The 20,110-nt window shown below is 34.4% G+C and overlaps 1 protein-coding gene across 1 annotated transcript; it reads right to left on the bottom strand.

Moving 5' to 3' along the window:
* Window positions 1-2,443: 2,443 nt before the first annotated feature.
* LOC120086408 (transmembrane 9 superfamily member 7) lies at window positions 2,444-6,243 on the bottom strand. Its single transcript, XM_039043041.1, has 7 exons — window positions 5,965-6,243; window positions 5,004-5,168; window positions 4,777-4,886; window positions 4,526-4,634; window positions 4,314-4,426; window positions 4,042-4,192; window positions 2,444-3,959 (listed from the first exon to the last, which is right to left on the bottom strand). Exons 1-7 carry the CDS (start codon window positions 6,088-6,090, stop codon window positions 2,802-2,804), a joined length of 1,932 nt encoding a protein of 643 aa, XP_038898969.1. The 5' UTR covers window positions 6,091-6,243; the 3' UTR covers window positions 2,444-2,801.
* Between the last annotated feature and the right edge of the window lie 13,867 nt (window positions 6,244-20,110).

The raw sequence follows: 20,110 nt of genomic DNA, 5'->3' as shown, positions 1-20,110 counted from the left end.
ATGATTTCTCCCAGTTGCCAAACACAGCAATTAACGCTTTTCTCTTGGCTTACCACACCCGTCTATAATTGACATTATAACCATATTGTCTTTTAATGACTTCTTGAAGTATGGCCACAGGTACTCCAGGATCAGCTCTAACCAAATTCTGAATTTCGATACTCATGAAATTTGAATCCTTTGAATGATCCTATATCAACTCTGAAAACAAACATGAGTGTTCTCCTTGAAGTTTTGTGATTTCGAACATCCCATGACTTTTGTGCCGACATGCTCGTAGCCTCCAAGCACACCCGTCACTCCAAGATTTACATTTAACATACCAAAGGTCCTGATTTGATTCCATTACGACAATTTCGTAGTGTTCGTCACACAATATTTTTTTTATAGCAAGCTATAAATCTTCTTTGGTATTAAATAATATTCCCTTCTGTATTAAACTACAGTTATCTATTCCTACATTCCTTTTTTCCAAAGTAGACCCTAGTTCAAACGTTGAATTTGTCATTTCTCAATCTATTTGGTTGAACATTTCTGACAGTACCAACTCAAGATCTTGTTCACCACTACCGTCGTTTCCAAACAATTCATCCACTTCAACGTTGATGTCACTATCTCCATCATTTCCAGGTTCAAGAATTACTAAATCTTCATGACGCATCAACATATTTATTATGTTTTTTTCAACTGTTATAGTTGACAAAAAAATATGTTAAATCAATCACATATAAACTAAATCATAAATAAGCTATACATATAAGATTTCTATATAATACACTATACAACATAAACTATAGAATACACTATACATAAACTATAACTATTTATACATACATAAACTATAACTATACATGAGCTATAACTATTTATACATACATAAACTATACATACATAAACTATAACTATTTATACATACATAAACTATACATACATAAACTATACAAAAATGTAGGAATATACCAAGCAAAATTCAACCCAAAAACATACAAAAACATACATATAAATACAGATCAGCCCAACTAGAGAAAGAAATATACCAAGCAAAATTCGACAGCAAAAAATGTAGGAAAATCGAGCAAAACGACCGCTAGATTCAGTAAAGATCAAATGGAGGACTGAAAGTCGAGCAAAATCGTGGAAGATTTCAGTGAAATAGAGGCTTCGGTGAGGAAAATCAACGATGGTTTCAATGAGGGATCGATGGTTTCGGTGAGGGAAAACGGCGGTAGGGAATAAGAACAGGCGTTTCAGTGAGGAAGAAGAAGGGTCAGGCGAAGCTTTTAAAGGGTTCACGACTTAGGGTAATCATGTATCCGATACACGATTCCCTCAGTCAAACCTGAATGACTGCCACGCCAGACTGGGCGTGTCAGGTGGCTAGGGAATCGTGTAGCTGGTACACGATTTAGGTCTTATCGTGTACCCGATACACGATTTAAACACCAATTTTTTGGAATACTTTCCCCCAACCCTATTTTTGTCATTATTTATTTTAAAACATTATTTTTTAAAAAAAAATCCAAAATTCAAGATCGATAATTTTATAAAGTCAAAATAATAGTAACAATAATATCAATTAAGCAATAACTTAGAAAACCCACTTTTAGAAAATCAAAATACATGATAACGTATTGCTACGAATAGGTTTCATAATGTTTCTAGTTTATGCTTTGCTACAGATAATAATAATAATAATAATAATAAAAGCTTAATAAATAATTTAAACCATTTAATAGATAATCTAAAAATAGAAATTTAAAAGCAATGGATTTAACGAAAACATAGATGTATTTCATATTTTCATATATGCATTTATTAGCAAATTCATAACTAAAATCATAAAAACTAATTGTAGTTGCACACTAAATAAAAATTGACAATAAACCATTATAATTATGTTTTATGTTAACAAATTTTATACTTTATAATACATTACATAATATATGTTTCAATTTTTAAAAAAAATGAATTGAGTTAATACATCACAATATTACTATTAAATATTTTTATTTTTATTTAATATAATTCTACCTTCTAAATTTTAAAATTCAAAATCTAGAAACAAAGAAAACATAAAAATATTTTTTCAAAATTTTCACTATTTGGATCAGAAACAAAAGATACTGTTTGGATCAAAAACAAAATTTAGATTGTCAACTAAACACATATTGATTGAAAACATAAAACAAAATCCAAATTGGATAGACCTCTATGATATTTTGGTTTTCTTTTTCTAACTTCGTCCATACATTTTTTTCAACCAAGTCCTTGTATGAAATGTTAACCAACAAAATAATAGTGCAATTTTAACTACACTATGAAAAGTCTCAATATATATAACTGCCATCATAGTCTCAATATATATGAAAAGTCTCATTTTAAATAGACATGATAGCTAGCAATCGCTACACAGCATTCATAAATACAACCAACAATAAGAAGGATAAAAAGATGCACTCACATAAAAAGATGAAAATTTGGTATCAGTAAAATTATTCATATTATGACCACAAAAAGCTCCAAAATCACCATCCCTGTTTCTTGTACACCATAGAACAGATTCATAACTCTTAACAATAGTGTAAGGGAAGGAGGGAGGAGAAAAAGACATAAGAGAGTACCTACACTCCTACCATAAAAAGGGAATTGACTGAGAGACGAGTAAATAATCCCCACTGAATATCCAAATAAAAGGCCAATCGAATTCGAATTCGAACTTTTCTCATCTTTCCGGTTCTTCCCGTTTAATTCGTTGATTCATATGGTCTGAACTGAACAACTTCTGAGTCAAAAGCAGCAAATCAGTCGATCTTCACGGAAGAGTAAATCTTTCTAACAAACCAGAAGCAAGCATAAAAGCCAATGGTTCCTGTCAAGACAAAGAATGCATATGAAACGATAACCATGTAACCGAAGTAGAGAATCCCCGAAACGAACTTGGTGATTTCCAACTTGGAGAAGAAGTAGAATACTGAGTAGAGGAAAAGATATAGCGCGGAGGAGCCAGCAGTCAAGTACGATCTCCACCACCAGTGGTAATCTTCACTGCACAACTGGAAGTAGCACAGCACAATTGTTATCTCCGCACAAGTAATCAGAAGGATGATAAATACAATGAAGAGGAAGCCAAATATGTAATAGAATTGGTTGAGCCATATCGATGTCAAGATGAAGAAGAGCTCGATAAAGACGGCCCCAAATGGAAGAATACCCCCAATGAGTATGGAGAAGACTGGCTTCATGTACCATGCTTGATCGGGTATCTGCCTAGGAATCTTGTTTGTCTTCACAGGATCTTCAATTGCTGGCTTTTTGAAGCCCAAGTAACTGCCAACGAACACCAGTGGTACTGATATACCAAACCACAAGCAGAAAAGAGCAAACATTGTTCCAAATGGCACTGCCCCAGATGACTGCTCCCCCCAGATCAGGGCATTGAGGACAAAGAAGATCGAAAAAAGAATACCAGGAAACATAAAGGCCGTTTTCAACGTAATCTTCTTCCATTCAGTTCCCCTGAACATTTTGTACAAACGAGCTGATGAATAGCCAGCAAATAAACCCATGAAAACCCACAGAAGGACCATGGCAGTCATTAGCCCTCCTCTGTTGGAAGGAGATAAGAAACCCAGCAGAGCAAATATCATAGTTACAAGTGTCATTCCGAAGATCTGAACACCCGTGCCAATATAAACACACAATAGACCAGAATTGATGGGCGGTCTAAACACATCTCCGTGCACAAGCTTCCATCCTGTTTCCTCTTGAGCCTCATCTTGGGCATCCAACTGATTGTAGTTGGCAATATCTCTATACAGAGTTCTCATCATGATCATGGCCACCATGCCAGAGAGGAAGAGAACAATCATCAGAGAGTTTATAATGGAGAACCAGTGAATTTGATCGTCATTCATGAGAAGGTAAGTGTCCCACCGAGAAGCCCATTTAATATCACTTTCCTGGGGAAAGATCAGGACCCAGTTTATAACTGCAATATCAGAGGAACAGTTAAGGTACATCAAGGATTTGTGAAAACCGTACCTTGAATGAAACATCATATGTAAACACAATCTCCTTGTTAGTGTCAACTTCTTGGGGAACAGTGCTGCCTTGAATTAAATTTTTTGTGTCCTTATTACACGTAAGTAGCTGTGGGTTCTTGTCGTTCCACTCCTTATATTCATGATTAATACTGTTCAAAACAATGAGGAAGAGAAATTACGCTACTGTACTGATTTTATATATATATATGCATGACCTTGATACATAGAAAAAGTAAAAATTGACATGCAAGAGCAAACAAAAAGAAAAACCTGTTAGGAGTAACCTCAAAACCCACAATTCGAGCCAGATCGGTGTCAGGGTCCTTGTGATACATGACTCTAAAGCTCAAGTGATTGTTAATAAAATATTTTTCCTCTTTGCTCTGTGAAGGGAAAAGGAAGAAGTATATTAATGAAAATATAAAGGCTAAAGAAAAATACAAACTGAAAACTTCATTTTTTAACTGCCATCATAGTCATACCCCAGCATAATTCCCTTTAAATCCAACAAGGAAACCATGTTCGTAAGTTGTTGATGGATTTCCATCCATCCTTTGACGAAGAACGGCAACAGGAAGGTTATCCAAGATCCTACATATCCATGGGAGGGCATCTCATTGTAAGAACAATGAAAAAGTACAAAGTCTAACTTTAAATTTCACAGTAAAAACTCAAAACTCATAACAAAAAACCATTAAACACATAGACATAGAGGTTTACATTTGAAACTTACATGTTTGCTCGATACTTGTCATCAATTTTCTCCTTGAAATTCTTTGCAGAGTCAGCATCAAGAGTAACTCTGCAGACAACAGTACAAGACTGTTCCTCCCTCATTTTGAACTGGGGAAATATTAAGAACATTAAAGACGGGTAAACAAATAAAGTACAGTTACTTCATTTTAGATGGAGAATCTGTACAATATTTGGATTGCTTCTAAAAATAGGCAAGATACTCACAGTATAGACAGAATTCTCAATGCGGTCACCTCGGAGAACTTCTCCCAAGTTTTCTGCATTATTAGTGATTTCTTTGGGCTTGCAATAATTTAAATAGTAGTAATCATATGGGAGCTGTGTTTTTGTGGATGATAATTTGTTCACTTTGACAGGAAGACTATCACCCTGTTGAAAGACCAAAAAAATTGCCATTCCCATCAATTCATATGAATTGAACACATGATAACAGATGCAAGGTAGAAAAAAAGGTCAGACGTGAGAATTAGTAAGATATATACAGTTCTAGAACTCAAGTAGATAAAAACTTAAGTAACATTAGATCGTTAACAGCAGTGGGCACATCAATCAGAAGTCGGTTATAAAACAGACAATATAATGGTGCCTGTATATTTGAACGCCGACATGAACTCTCTTTTAACTACTTAAGCAACCTGAACATACTACGATAAGAAACTTTACAGTGTTGGAAAACTGAACACATAGCGTGCACAACGCTTATAGCAGTATTTGACCATTTTACTCGACCGATATGGTTTGGAATTGAGTAGTAAAACACGGTAGCGAGTATAATTTGAAGCGATTCAAATGTCAGGCACGAATACCACAATACGTTTACACATAATGCGGCATCACTCCTACGTTTCATTGCAGTGGAGTGAACAGATATGATACGTTTTCCCTTCAATTAACACATAATTGAACACTGTAAACAGAACACAGCATCCAATGATGTATAGAAATCTCTCGATACAGCATTATGAAGAGTACATGGGCTATTCAAGAACAGATCAAGCACCAGAAACCTAGATCCGACTGACCCGCAGTACGAACTACCAAGAATTGCAACAACTCCCCGGAGCACAGATCGTAAAAACATTTCAATAGGAAAAGCAACAGAAAGTTGAAGAAACACAAGAAAGAAAACAAACATTAAGATGAAGTGATCGAATTCATAACGTACAGTCTGGAAATCCCGAGGAGCGACGCCGGGGAGGTAGAAGGAGTGGACGGAGGATATAAGAAGCAGGACGAGGAAAACGGTGGTGAGATTTGGTGAAGGTAACGGAACCTTGCCGGCCTTCTTCATTTTCCGATGACGGAGTACGGAGGAGGTCTCGACGGCGACGACCAGGACGACGGAGGCTCTGGGTTTGGAGGCCTGAGGGTTGAGCGATGCTATTTTTCCACTCGAGAATTGGGAGGATGTTGTGAAGGGGGGTGTTAGAAAAAGAGAGATGTTTATTAAATAAATAAAGGTTGTAATTATAGATGATTAAGGATAAGGTTTAAAACTAATTTTGCTTCTTGGGGGAAAAAATAAAATAAAGAGGTAATTTTGTTCGTTTTCTTCATTTTAAATCTTTGCAACTCATTTAATAATAATAAAAAAAAAAAATGCAACTCATTTTGGGGGCTTTTTTTTCTCATTTTCAAAATATAAATTTTAACTTTTTTCCATTTGGAATGCTTTTGAGTGGAAGAAAAACAAATAATTTTTTTTTATTTAAAAATCAATCCACACTTCTCTGATTTAACATTTATTTTTTTACTCCATAAAATGTGAATTATGGGTCATGTTTACCTTTGGAGAAAAGTAATAAATGAATAGTAACCTGAAAAGTAGATTAGATGAATTATGCATGTGATTATTTGTCTTGTTTTCTGTACTCGTATGGATACGTGGAGCCCACCACCTAATATGTAATAAAAAAACGCAAAATGATTGATGAGATGATCAATTAGTTTCATTTCAAAATTATGTTATTGTTATAGTTAAAGTTAATGTATTATTATAATATGAAAAGTATGAATTTACGACATTTATTGTTATTGTTATCGTTACCGTTTAAGGTCAAACGATAACCGTAAATGTGGCAGATTCAATGAAATTTCATTATGTGGTAAATGTAGTATTTGACTGGGTGGATATTTGCTTAGTGAGGGTTTTTTTTTTTTTTTAATGATTTATTAAATTTGTAGTGTGAAATTCTTCGTAACGAAAAAACATAAAAGGAAAGGAAAAATGGAAATAAGAGGAAAAACACGAGATCAAATGCTTCGGGTGTTATTTATTGAAATGAAAACATTATAAATATTTATAGGTAAATGAAAAACTAACCATCCTACCATTAACCAAAAGTCACTCACATTAATAAAGAAAAAAATTAATTCAACTACCTGGAAATTAAGTTTACACTGATTTTCAACACTTTTGAATATGAACAGTTTTTTTTTATGGTTATAATGTATTCATATTTTGTATTTGACTTCTTTTTTGTTAAATTATATATATATATATATTTATTTATAAAATACAATTGAACTATGGAGTGAATTTCAATTATGTCATCTGATTTTGAAAAATCTCATTTAAAAACCCTCGATTAAAAAAAACAATTCTTAAGGATTTTTGTCATTAAATTTATAGACAAAAAAAAGTTTGTACTTATTTGCTTATATGTTACTTGAGTGAACAAATCTAAATAACAAGTGAGAAGTAAATTGGAGAATTATAGTTAATAAAAATAATAATAAATGAAATAACAAAAATTTGGACGTGAGATTGAAATGAGGTAGACGACAATTAATATAATTCACAGATGCGCCGCATATATTTATTATTATTGTTTTCTATATGTTTAGATTTGTTCACCATAACTAGATACAAACTTTTTCATCCATAAAATTAGTGATGAAAGCGTACAAATATTTTTCGAAACAAATTTCAAAAGTTAAATCCAAACGTTTAAAAGATTAATGATATAATTAGGATCGCTAACCTCTTCTTTCTCTTGTTTATGTTTTTGTATGGCAAGCTTCTATAAATGAAAAGGCTTAGATGATTGAAGTCCATTACATCAAATATGAAAAGCCCAAGAGCCAAGAAGGCCACTCTAAATATAAGAGGTTTAAGTGAGCATGGGCTAAATTTATACTGTTTTTTTAAACACGACACAGAGAATTATGTGAAAATAAAGGCAGGCAGGCTAAAGCAACAGCCACCCACATGCCCATCTCATTATTAAGAAATAATTAGCTTTTTTCTTGAGAATAGGACAAGAGGAGATGCTCACTAAGCATAAGGTAGCTTTTTAGCCTTAGTTTTGTGGTAAACATTTCTGAAAATTTCTCCAAATTCAAAGATTCTTAGAGAAGTACTTAGTTTTGACATCATAACGTCCATCATTTGAAATCCATCGTTTCCCAACCACCACTAGAATGGATGAACATAAGCTTTAGTTTTGACATCGAAAGAGATTAGTTTTGTCACCGATGTCATAAGTTAAACGTAATCTCATCTTAAATATCTTTCATAAAATTTTTGACCTGAGAAAAAGTCTTAGTACTCTTCTCAAGTCAAATGCTTCACATCACATAATTATCAACTTATTATTATTCTTTTGGATGTTGTGTTTTCTGCAAAATATTATAAGAGTATTTGTCCCATATCGAAAGAGTTCAATGAAGCGATGGGTTCAGAGCACTATAAAAGAAGTCTATGACTTTAGTTTGAAATTGTCCCAACTATGAACACTTTAAGTATTCACTATAGTTAAATTCCATTTGTACTCTCTATTTTGAAAGTGTGAAAAAGGGTGATGAAATAAAAGTTTTGAGAGAGTGTTCTTGTAATTAGGATTGAAGAAATCATTTGGTGTGATTGTAACAACGTTTTACACAGTAGATTTATTCCAACATAAATTCTTATATTTCTTGATTTTGTTGTTTTCTTTTAATTTTTCAATCATTTTCATGTTTATTCTCACGCTAGTAGTGAAATATTTATTCCAACAATCTCTTCTATAAACGTTTTGACTAAAAAAACAAAAAATCAAGATCTTTAAGACTGATCATATAAGCTATACTTTAAGTTTATGATTTGTGAAATTAAGGGAAATTAGCTTGAAAGTTGACTTTTGGAACCCAATAATATATTTATGCTCAAAACACAAACATTATCTATGCATTGCTGTTGAACTACTCTCACCTATGCAGTTCAAAGGATGATCCCAAAGAAACAGGAGTTCATAATTAACTCAGGATAACCCCACTCGCATGTCTCCACATGCACGATTTCGGGATCACATCATTTGTATCAGTATACAAAGTGAGTCACATCCATAGTGTCCCCAGGATGAGGTATTAAATCTCATCCATATACTCATAGACCTGATGAGGTATTAAATCTCATCCATATACTCATAGACCTTTTTAGGCTATATACTATAACTTGATCATCTTTTATTTCTCTACATAAAGTTAAAGTATTCATACTATAGCCATGAGTTCGTTTATTGGATTTTATTACATAATGCAATTTCAATGATACTTTTATTAGAAATTAGAATATGTTTCATATATTACGAATTACAAGTTTTAGGACATCCTCAACACACCCACACTCACATTCTCTACTCGAATGATCAGGATCAAACCATTTGTAGCACTTTACAACAAATTGTAACATCTACAAAGCGGGTCGTATTCGTAGTGTCACCAGGATAAGGTACACAGCCTTTTCCATCTACTACAGACCATTTACGTTATCACTTAAACACGATCCATCTGTACGTCTCTACATACATGTTTAAGCTACAAAAGATAACCTCGGACGTTAGTTTATTGGTTTTTTGGGTTAATGCTACTAAATTTCAAATAAAATACCTCATATTTTATTAAATAAATAAATTATTTATACATTACAATTACAAACTACAAGACCCACGAGATTTAGGGATTCAACCCCAACAATGTCCATAGGCCTCTCAGATAAAGATTTGTTGTTAGGATCAAAGTTTCATAATAGGCCTTTGTACATCTCAGGATACATTTGAGAATAGAGGGTTGGTTAAATTCTTATTGATAATGGATCAGCATCAATATAATGCCTACATCAACTATGAAGCAATCAGGCATCCTGATGGAAGAACTGTCAAACAACAAGTTAGTAATGCAAGGCTTTCAATCAAGGCACCCAAAGAGTGATAGGTATGATACGCTTAGAATTCATCATTGGCGACCTGAAGGCCAACATATTGTTTCATGTCATAGACTCAAGGACCACTTATAAGGTATTACTAGGTCGCCCTTAGATTCATGGAAATGGGGTGATAACTTCAACACTGCATCAATGTTTCAAGTTCTATCAAGATGGCATTAAGAAAGTCGAAGCGGACTCTAATCCACTCTCAAAAGTTGAGTCTCGCTTTGAAGATGCAAAGTTTTACTTGAAGAATGATCATATTGTTGAAGCAATGGCTACGAATACCCCTATAATAAAAGAAGGGCAGGAACCAAAGTCAAAGCTGCAAGCAGACCCAAGAAAAGAGTCAAGAGACAAATACTTCTATCTCTAAAAGAAGTGAGGTGTCCATTAGCACTACAGAGACTACAGTTTTAAAAGATGAAAAGATTTTAAACCCTCAAATCTTGTGTTATGTTCCTTTATCAAGACACAAGAAGGGTGAGTCACCATTTGTAGAATGCTCAAAGTTTTGTAGAATTTATCTGCGAAATCGAATACCCAACGTGGATAGCCAACATTGTTCTTGTTAGAAAGAAGAATGGATAACATCGCATTTACGTAGACTTTCGTGATCTAAATAACGCATGTCCAAAAGACGATTTTTCATTGTCCATCATTGAAATCATGGTTGATGTGACTACTAAATGAGGCCTTATCCTTTATGGATGGGTCGTCTAGATATAACCAAATATGTATGGCTCTCACAAATGAGGAAATGATGGTTTTTCAGACTCCAAAGGAAATATACTATCGTAGCGTTGCAACGCTATGTTCAGCATTGCTACGCCCCAATTAACATATCTATTGCCTTATAGTGTAATGGGGCAACGTCGCAACACTAGCGTCACGCTGCACTACCCTTTGATCTCTTTGCCATTTTTCTTCTTTTCTCTTCACTCCCTTTGGTCCAATGCTCGGTTTTCACTCCTTTAAGCCCAATTTGGTCTTTTTTGGCTTATTTTGAGTTTAATTCACTTCTCGATCATAAATCTAAAAATCACTAGTAAACACGTCAAATATGATAAAAATACATTAAAAACCATCCTAAACTAAGGCAAATAACGCACAGTTTGTGTGCGTTTTAAGGGTTGTCCATGTTGAGAATATAATCCACCTACAGTTGTTCAAAGAAGATCTCAATAAATTATGGGACCAATGATGGTAATTGGCTTCGTCGAGCAGCTCTAACTTGCCCAGATTTGGAGGAAATTTTTCGGATTTGATTGACATAGGTGAAAATTTGCTTTCAAATTGTTGATAGTTGACAGATTCGAAACTATTTGTTGTGTCGTGGAAACTACTGCCTTGAGAGCAAATTCCGCACAACCGTGGTGTGAATCGTTGTTGCTGGTTACTCTCCAAGGTTAACACGACACCCCCTTCAGACGTACAATCGTCAGATAAAAGGTTGGAATCACAGTGAGAAAAATCGATTTAATCAGAATCGAGAAAGTGAAAAACAATTATCGCTAAAGCTTAATTTTTTAGATCTGAGACCTAAGGTTTTATAAAGCCACAAAGAGAAAGAAGAAGAGTCTCAATGGAAATAAAACGTTTGGAAAAATTAAAATCTGATTTGAAAAATAATTGCACCATTAAAAACCTCAAATGTTTTTATTTTAAAGCAGTGAAACGTTTAAGATTTTGTAAAAAAAAATTAAACACAAAAAGGCAAAAGAAGAGTCGTGAGTGTGGTTACCTAAACCCAAACTTGCCCGTCCAGCCAACCATATGGACGGCAGCAGCGGCGACACGCATGTAGGAAAAGGCCCATTGCTCACTCTCTATCAATTTTTGCAGGTCCCTAGAAGTGGTCTTCTATATATACTCTCTACCCACTCCTTAATTCTCCAATGTGGGACAAGTGAAAAAAATTACTCCGACGTGCTTTTGTGGGCCTTTGTAGGCCTTGGGTCTAAGTGCATGTGGGTCATTCCCAACATACACTGTTGTTTCTTCATCTTCAAGGTCGATGGTTATACTACTTATTTCGTCTCCAAATTCGAGGATTGCATTACTGCTTCTCCTTCTCCATTTCCAAATTCGAGAGTTGCACTACTACTTCTCTGTCTTCAAGTTTGATGGTTGCACTACTGCTTCTTCATTTATGAGTTCGATGCATGTGTCGTAGTATCTCCCTTTTTGAATTCGATGATATTGTTACTACCTCTATATCTTTAAGTTTGATGATTGTATAGCTGTTTCTCCATCTCTAGGTTTGATGCATGTGTCACAATCTCTCTCTTTTCGAATTCGATGATATTGTTACTACTTCTCCATTTTGAAGTTCGATAGTAACATACATTGATGCCAGAAAAATATCGAGCGACACATTAGTGTACATGTCTACTAAGTGTCTGTTACGTATTTGCTACATATTTGCTACGTGTCTGCTCCATATTTACAAAATGTCTACTACATATCTACTACATGTTTACTGGATAACTAAGAACATATCCGCTACATATCTTCAATATATCTACATATGTTGGCTCATGGCAAGGAACGCGGGACGTAGTGACGTCTGCCAACATATGACTCGATGTACCTTATAACCACCATTGGAGTTGGTGCACTAACAACAAAGGTAGGACTAGTGTGTCACACTCTAAGTTAGCGTATAGACGCATGGCAAGAAACGTGGGACGCATTGACGTCTACCAACATATGCCCCAACATACCTTATAGCCATCATAGAGTTGATGTAGTAACTTCACAGCAAAGGGAGGACCAGTGCGTCACACCCTAAGTTGGTACATAGACCTATGGCAAGGAACGCGGTACACTTTAATGTCTGCCAACATATGCCCCAATGTCCATTATAGCCACCATTAGAGTTGATGCAGTAAGTTTTCAACTAATGGAGGACCAGTGTGTCACGCTCTAAGTTGGCGCACAGGTTCATGACAAAAAATGCAAAACGCATTGACATTTGCCAACATACGTCCCAATATACCCTGTAGCCACCATAGAGTTGATGCAGTAACTTCATAGCAAATGGAGGACCAGTGTGTCACACCCATGTTGGTGTATAGACATATGACAAGGGACGCGGGACGCATTAACGTCTGCCAACATATGCCTCAACGTACCTCATAACCACTATCGTTAAAGTTGGTGCACTAACTTCACGACAAAGGGAGGATCATTGTGTCACACCCTAAGTTGACACATAGGTGTCTATGAAAAAGTGCCCCGACATGCCCAACATACCACTAAAGAAACAAAAAATAAAATAAAATAAAATAAAACAAAACAAAACAAAACAAAATATAAGTGCACTCTTGGAGGTGTTTGGGTTGATGTCCTAAATCTCGTGGGTTCTATAAGTTGTAATTATAATGTACAAATGATTTATTTATTTAATAAAATATGAGATATTTTATTTTACATTTAGTAGCATTAACCCATATAACCAATAAACTAACATCCAAAGTTATCTTCAATAGTTTAAACATGTATGTAGAGACCATACAGGTAGATCATGTTTAAGTGATAACCTAAATGGTATGTAGTAAATGGTTAAGATTGAATACCTTATCCTAGTGAGACTATAAATGTGACCTGCTTTGTAGATGTTATAATTTTTGTAAAGTACTACAAATAATCTGATCCTGAACATTCATGTAGAGACATGTGAGTGGGGGTGTTCTATACAAAAGATTTATATAAGATCGGACCACGAAATGAATAGTCTCATTATATAATGCCATTAATAGTAGAGACTTACATTTCACCAGGATGATCATAGGTGATATGGCTTGAATCCTAGTTGTGAACTCATGCCTATAAAGGCGGTCTTTTGATTTGTATGGGTGAGAGTGGCCAAATCGCTGACTCAATAAATCTACCATTTTAGGAATTCGCCTGCTTGGGGAGCTGGGAACATAACTACACAAGACGGAATTCATTCATTCCCTAAAGTCGGGGTAAGTAGATAAATTGCTCCCTCAGGGTTGATTCTGGGGCTTGAACAATGTGGCGTCACACCCTCTCTTAGCCCCAGAAGGGTTTAGCCATAGTTAAACCATGACTTATTGTTTATTAGAGGGACCAGTGGTATTTAAGGAGTTATATGTAACTATAAGGGCAAAACGATAATTTTGGCCCAGTTGTACTTATGAGTAATTTGTGAGGGTCATCGCACTATTGACTGGTTATATCTAATAGACACATAAATATATCTGTAGTGCGAAGAGTGCAGCCGTCGGTCTTTAGTGAAGTGACCGACAGTTAATGGATGTTGAATAATTTAAATAAAGGAGTTTAATTAACTATTCAAGTACCATTGGAGCTTTAATCTACAAGTCCATAAGGTCCCCTCTGTAGCTCAACAAGGATTATTGACAATTAATTTTGGATTAATTTTAATTGTTCAAAATTTGGATTAATTTGTAGCTCAACCATTGGAGCTTCATTCTCCTAAGGAAAATGCCCATTTTTGACACCTAAGATTAGGACACATAAATCTCAATAAGACTGAGTGACTGGTCAAGAATGTACTTCTAAGTGAGTTAGAAGAAAATTCTTTACCTATGTGAGTCATGCCTTGAAGGTAAAATGACTAAAAGATCTTTTACTGGAAAAGGTCATAGGACTAAAAAACCATTAGAACTTGTATATTCAGACCTCTGTGGTTCGATGAATGTTAAGGCAAGTATTTGAATATTTCTTCACTTTTACTGATGATTATTCTAGATATAGGTATGTTTATTTAATGAAACATAAGTCCGAAGCCCTTAAAAAGTTCAATGAGTACAAGGCTGAAGTTGAAAATACATTAAATAAAACCATTAAAACATTTTAATCTGATCGAGGTGAAGAGTATATGGATCTAAAATTCCAAGACTATTTGATAGAACATATAATTATATCCCAACTCTCGGCACCTGGTACTCCTCAGCAAAATGGTGTATCAAAAAAGAGAAATCGAACCCTGTTGGACATAGTTCGGTCAATGATGAGTTATGCTTCCTTACCTGACTCGTTTTAAGGTTATGCAGTACAAGCTACAGCTTACATTTTGAACTGCATTCCTTCCAGAAGTGTTTCTAGAACACCTTTGGAGTTATGGAATTGTCATAAAAGTAGTTTATGCTATTTCAAGATCTAAGGTTTCCTAGCACACGTGCTTGAGGAAAATCCTAAGAAATTGGAACCTCATTCAAAATTATGCCTATTTATAGGTTTCCCCTAAAGGAACGAGAAGTGATTACTTCTACAATCCTAAAGATAATAAAGTGTCTGTATCGAAAAATACTACTTTTTTAGAAGATAACCACATAAGAGAGCATAAGCCCCGCAGTAAGATAGTGTTAAATGAAATTTCCAGTAAAACTACTAAATTTTCAACAAGAGTTGTTGAAGAGCCCAACAGCTCAACAAGATTTATTGAAGTTAGTTCATCTAGTAGGTCAAATCCACCTCAAACACCTCGACGTAGTGGGAGGGTTACAAACCCACCTATTTGTTATATGGGTTTAATAGAAACCCTAGCTATCGTAGCTAACAAAGACATTAAGGATCCATTGTCTTACAAAAAGGCAATGAAGGATGTTAACAAGAATGAATTGATCAAAGCTATAGATCTCAAAATGGAGTCTATGTATTTCAATTTAATTTCGGATCTTGTAGATCAACCTGATGGGGTTAAATCTATAGGTTGCAAATGGATCTACAAGAGAAAACGAGGTGTCAATAGGAAAGTGCAAACCTTCAAGATTGGACTTGTGGCAAAGGGTTATACCCAAGTCGAGGGAGTCGACTATGAGAAGAATTTCTCATTTATTGTCATGTTGAAGTCTATATGGATACTCCTGTCCACTGCCTCATATTATGACTATGAGATTTGGAAAATGGATGTCAAGACTGTTTCTGAATGGCGATCTTGAGGAGGCCATTTATATGGAGCAGTCTGTGGGATTCATAACCCAAGGTCAAGAGCAAAAAGTTTGCAAGCTTAACCGGTCCATTTATGAATTGAAGCAAGCTTCTTGATCTTGGAATATAAGATTTTATATTGCGATCAAATCTTATGGTATTGATCAGAATGTTGAAAAGTCTTGTGTTTACAAGAAAACCATCAACAATTCAGTAGCTTTTCTTGTGATGTATGTAGACGATATACTACTCATTGGGAATGATGTAGGTATGCCAACTGAAATTAAGAATTGGCTAGTGACCCAATTCCAAATGAAAGATTTGGGAGATGCACAGTTTGTTCTGGGCATTCATATTTTTAGAAATCGAAAGAATAAAATGCTATCCCTATCTCAGGCATCGTACATTGACAAGATGTTTATCAAGTTTTTTATGCAGAACACCAAGAGAGGTTTACTCTATTTCGGGCATGAAGTTATCTTGTCTAAGGAACGATGTCCTAAGACACCTCAAGAAGTTGAGGAAATGAGACAAATCCCCTATGCATCGATTGTTGGTAGCCTGATGCTTGCGATGATATGTACTAGACTTGACATCTACTATGCAATGAGGATAGTCAATAGATATCAGTCTAATCCAAAATATGATCACTGGAACACCATTAAGAACATCCTTAATGTTAGGGTCGATGTCCTAAATCTCGTAGGGTCTTGTAGTTATTGTACAAACATTTTATTTATTTAATAAAATATGAGATGTTTTTTACATTTAGTAGCTTTAAACCCATAAACCAATAAACTAACATTCAAGGTTATCATCTGTACCTTAAAGATGTATGTAGAGACATACAGGTAGATCATGTTTAAGTGATAACCAAAATGGTCTGTAGTAGATAAATAAGGTTGTATACCTTATCCTGGTGACACCATTAATACAACCTGCTTTGTAGATGTTACAATTGTTGTAAAATGTTACAAATGATTTGATCATGATCATTTATGTGGAGACATGCAAGTGGAGGTATTCTATACAAAGGAGTTTGTATAAGACCGAACCTCGAAATGACTAGTCTCATTATATAACACCGGTCATAATTGAGACTTACATTTCATCAGGATGACCATAGGTGACATGACCTGAATCCCGAGTGAGTTGTGAACTCCTGCCTATGAAGGCGGTCCTTTGATTTGTATGGGTGAGAGTTGTCAAATTGCCAACTCAATAAGCCTACCATTTTGAGGATTCGTCTGATTAGGGAGTTGGAAATACAATTACACGATACAGAATTCATTCCTTCCCCGACGTCGAGATAAATAGATAAATTTCTCCTTTAAGGACTGATTTTGGGGTTTGAACAATGTGGCGTCACACCCTCTCTTTGCTCAAGAGGGGTTTAATCATATTTGGACTATGACTTATTGTTCAGTAGAAGGATTAGTGGTACTTAAGGAGTTAGATGTAACTACAGGGTCAAAATGGTAATTTTAGCTTAGCTATACTTATGAGCAATTTTTGAAGGGTCATCGTATTGTTGACTGGTTATATCCAATAGATAAAAAAATATATCTGTAGTGCGAAAAGTGCAGTTGTTGGTCTTTAGTAAAGTGACCGGCAGTTAATAGATGTTGAATAATTTAATTAAAGAAGTTTAGTTAATTATTCAAATACCACTGGAGCTTCAATCTTGGATTAATTTGAATTGTTCAAATTAATTAAGGGAATTAATTATATATGATATAATTACTATAATGTGTTTGATACATTATAATACAAAGTTTATTTGAGCGGAAATAAATATCTAGATATGATTCAAATATTAATTATATTAAATTAATATTGATTTATATAATTAAATTTAATATAAATGAGATTTTTATTAAATGTCATTGATGAGAGAAGTAAAATTATACGTTATAGTGTATGTGATATAATATTAAACCATAGGTTATATGTTTTATGTCATGTAACCTATAGTTATATATATATAGTTTTATTTAAATTAAAATTAATTTATTAATTATTTTGATTTAAAATTTTGAATTAATGGGAGAGAAATAACTTCCTTCCCCTAATTTCTTTTATGGCATGTTGTAAAATTGTTGATTGTATGCATAATTTTTCTGTTCATTTTGTAACATTCTTTGTTCTGTAAAATTGAATTTTGGGACCGATCCCCGCTTCTACACTGGACCTTCACCAGTTTCTTCAATTGGTAACAGAACGATGGTCCCAATTTTTTCCAATTCTTTCATAATTAATTTTACAGAATTAGTGGACTTTTTGCATTTTGTATTTATTCATGACTGATGAATGTATGGAATGAATGGTTTACAATTTTGGATAATTTCGGGATTGGACTTTTGATTTACAACCTTTATTTTCTTTTTTACAAATATGATTTGTAAGAGCCCATGTTTTGGGCATAATTATTTGTTATAGAGTATGTATTTGTTCAATGTTAAGTCATTCGTCACTGTTCTGGTGGATTTTTGGAGAAAACGAGGTCAAAATCGGAGGAGAATCGAAGGAGATCACAACTATACAGTGGCTACCATACAGTAGCGTTGCAACGCTACGATTAGGCGAACGACGTTCTATCTGTAGCGTTGCAACGCTAGGTCACAGCGTCACAACGCTGCGAGACAGAAAGAACAAACCAATTCGTGCGCGGTTCGGTTTGTGGCTCGACTGGTTCGTGTCCGATTCATTTGATTCAAGCGATTCGTGGTCGATTCAAATATTGGGCGGTCGGGTTCGTGCAGTTCAAAACTCGGTTCGCTTGTTTTGAACCGACTGATCATTATTGTTGTAATAGATAGTTTCTTTATTAATTTAATTAATATAAATGTTACATTAATTTAATTAATAGTTAAGGAATCCAATCTCGGTCCAATAATTTTTTTAAATTATGTATTTGATGTATGATTTATTTTAAATTTTATATATGTCATAATGTATGCCATATAGTATGGGTGTATGGATGTATGTAGTTAATTATTTCATTACTTTATTATATAAGTGTTATGTATGGTTAGTAATGAAATGGAATTGCATGAAGCATGACACTACTTTAGGTAATTTATAATTGTTATATTTTTATTAAGTGTGTCGATGAATGCAATTATATGGTTTTAATTTATTTTATAAAAGTTATAATTAAATGAAATTAGAAATTAAAATCAATAATTAGAAAGTTATAATTGACAAAGATGAGTGGATCAAAGCCATGGATCTTGAAATGGAGTCTATGTACTTAAATTCTGTTTGGGATCGTGTAGATCAACTTGATGGTGTTAAACCTATAGGTTGCAAATGGATCTACAAGAGAAAATGGGATGCTGATAAGAAGGTACAAATCTTCAAGACTAGACTTGTGGAAAAGGGTTATACTCAAGTCGAGTGAGTCGACTATAAATAATTAAACATATACTGATCTGGTTTTAGTTTTGGCATTTTCAAGCAAATAAAGACCTACGAATTACAAAAACAGCAAGAAACAACTCTAAACCGCTTCTACACTGCTCGAACAGCTCCAAACTGACGTCTAAACAACTTGAACCGGATGTGAACCACTTAAACTGGACAAATCAAAACACTTTTGAAGGTGATCCGAGTCAAGTTTGAAGAAAACCAGTCAATCCTCGACAAGCCTCTTCAATAATCTCGCTGCTGGACCAAAATCTCGCTAGGATGAACTAAATCTCACTCCTCGTTGGAAATCTCGCTCAAAACCGATTCAAATCTCACTTATACTCAATATCTCGCTCTTCGTTGGAAATATCGCTTAGACTCGATTCAAAATCTCGCTCGAACTCGAAATCTCGCTCAAAATCTAAGCAGAAGCCCACGATTTGGAAATCTGCAGCTCGGCCTTCTTCACTTCTTTCTTCAATTACATCCTAAATTCAAATCTAATGACTCTGTATGAATTACAGACTCTTAAACACATATTAAGGCCTATAAAACAAGAGTCAATTACAAGAGTTACAACATAATTAAAAAAATTCAAATGCCAAAACAATGAAAATCCATATAAGTATACTATTTTCATACAGTTCATGAAGAACACCCATCAAACTCAAATTAACAATAATTAAGTACTTAAATCATGCTCTGATACCAATTGAAAGAGTAATATAGTATGAAATGGAAGAAATCATAATCAATAAGCACTCTAACTACACTTAATTTAAGTTATAAA

This window comes from Benincasa hispida, chromosome 9, assembly GCF_009727055.1.
Source record: "Benincasa hispida cultivar B227 chromosome 9, ASM972705v1, whole genome shotgun sequence".
NCBI classification, from domain to species: domain Eukaryota; kingdom Viridiplantae; phylum Streptophyta; class Magnoliopsida; order Cucurbitales; family Cucurbitaceae; genus Benincasa; species Benincasa hispida.
The sequence above is the reverse complement of the archived record's forward strand: the minus strand, read 5'-3'. Positions and strand labels throughout refer to the sequence as shown.

What these genes read in the sequence shown, in the direction of transcription:
- LOC120086408 (XM_039043041.1), bottom strand. Translation starts at nt 6,090, where the DNA reads ATGAAGAAGGCCGGCAAGGTTCCGTTACCTTCACCAAATCTCACCACC. An exon ending in CTCCTCGGGATTTCCAGACT is followed by an intron (nt 5,169 to 5,964) that starts GTACGTTATGAA and finishes GTCTTTCAACAG; the next exon opens with GGTGATAGTCTTCCTGTCAA. An exon ending in GACAAGTATCGAGCAAACAT is followed by an intron (nt 4,635 to 4,776) that starts GTAAGTTTCAAA and finishes ATGGATATGTAG; the next exon opens with GATCTTGGATAACCTTCCTG.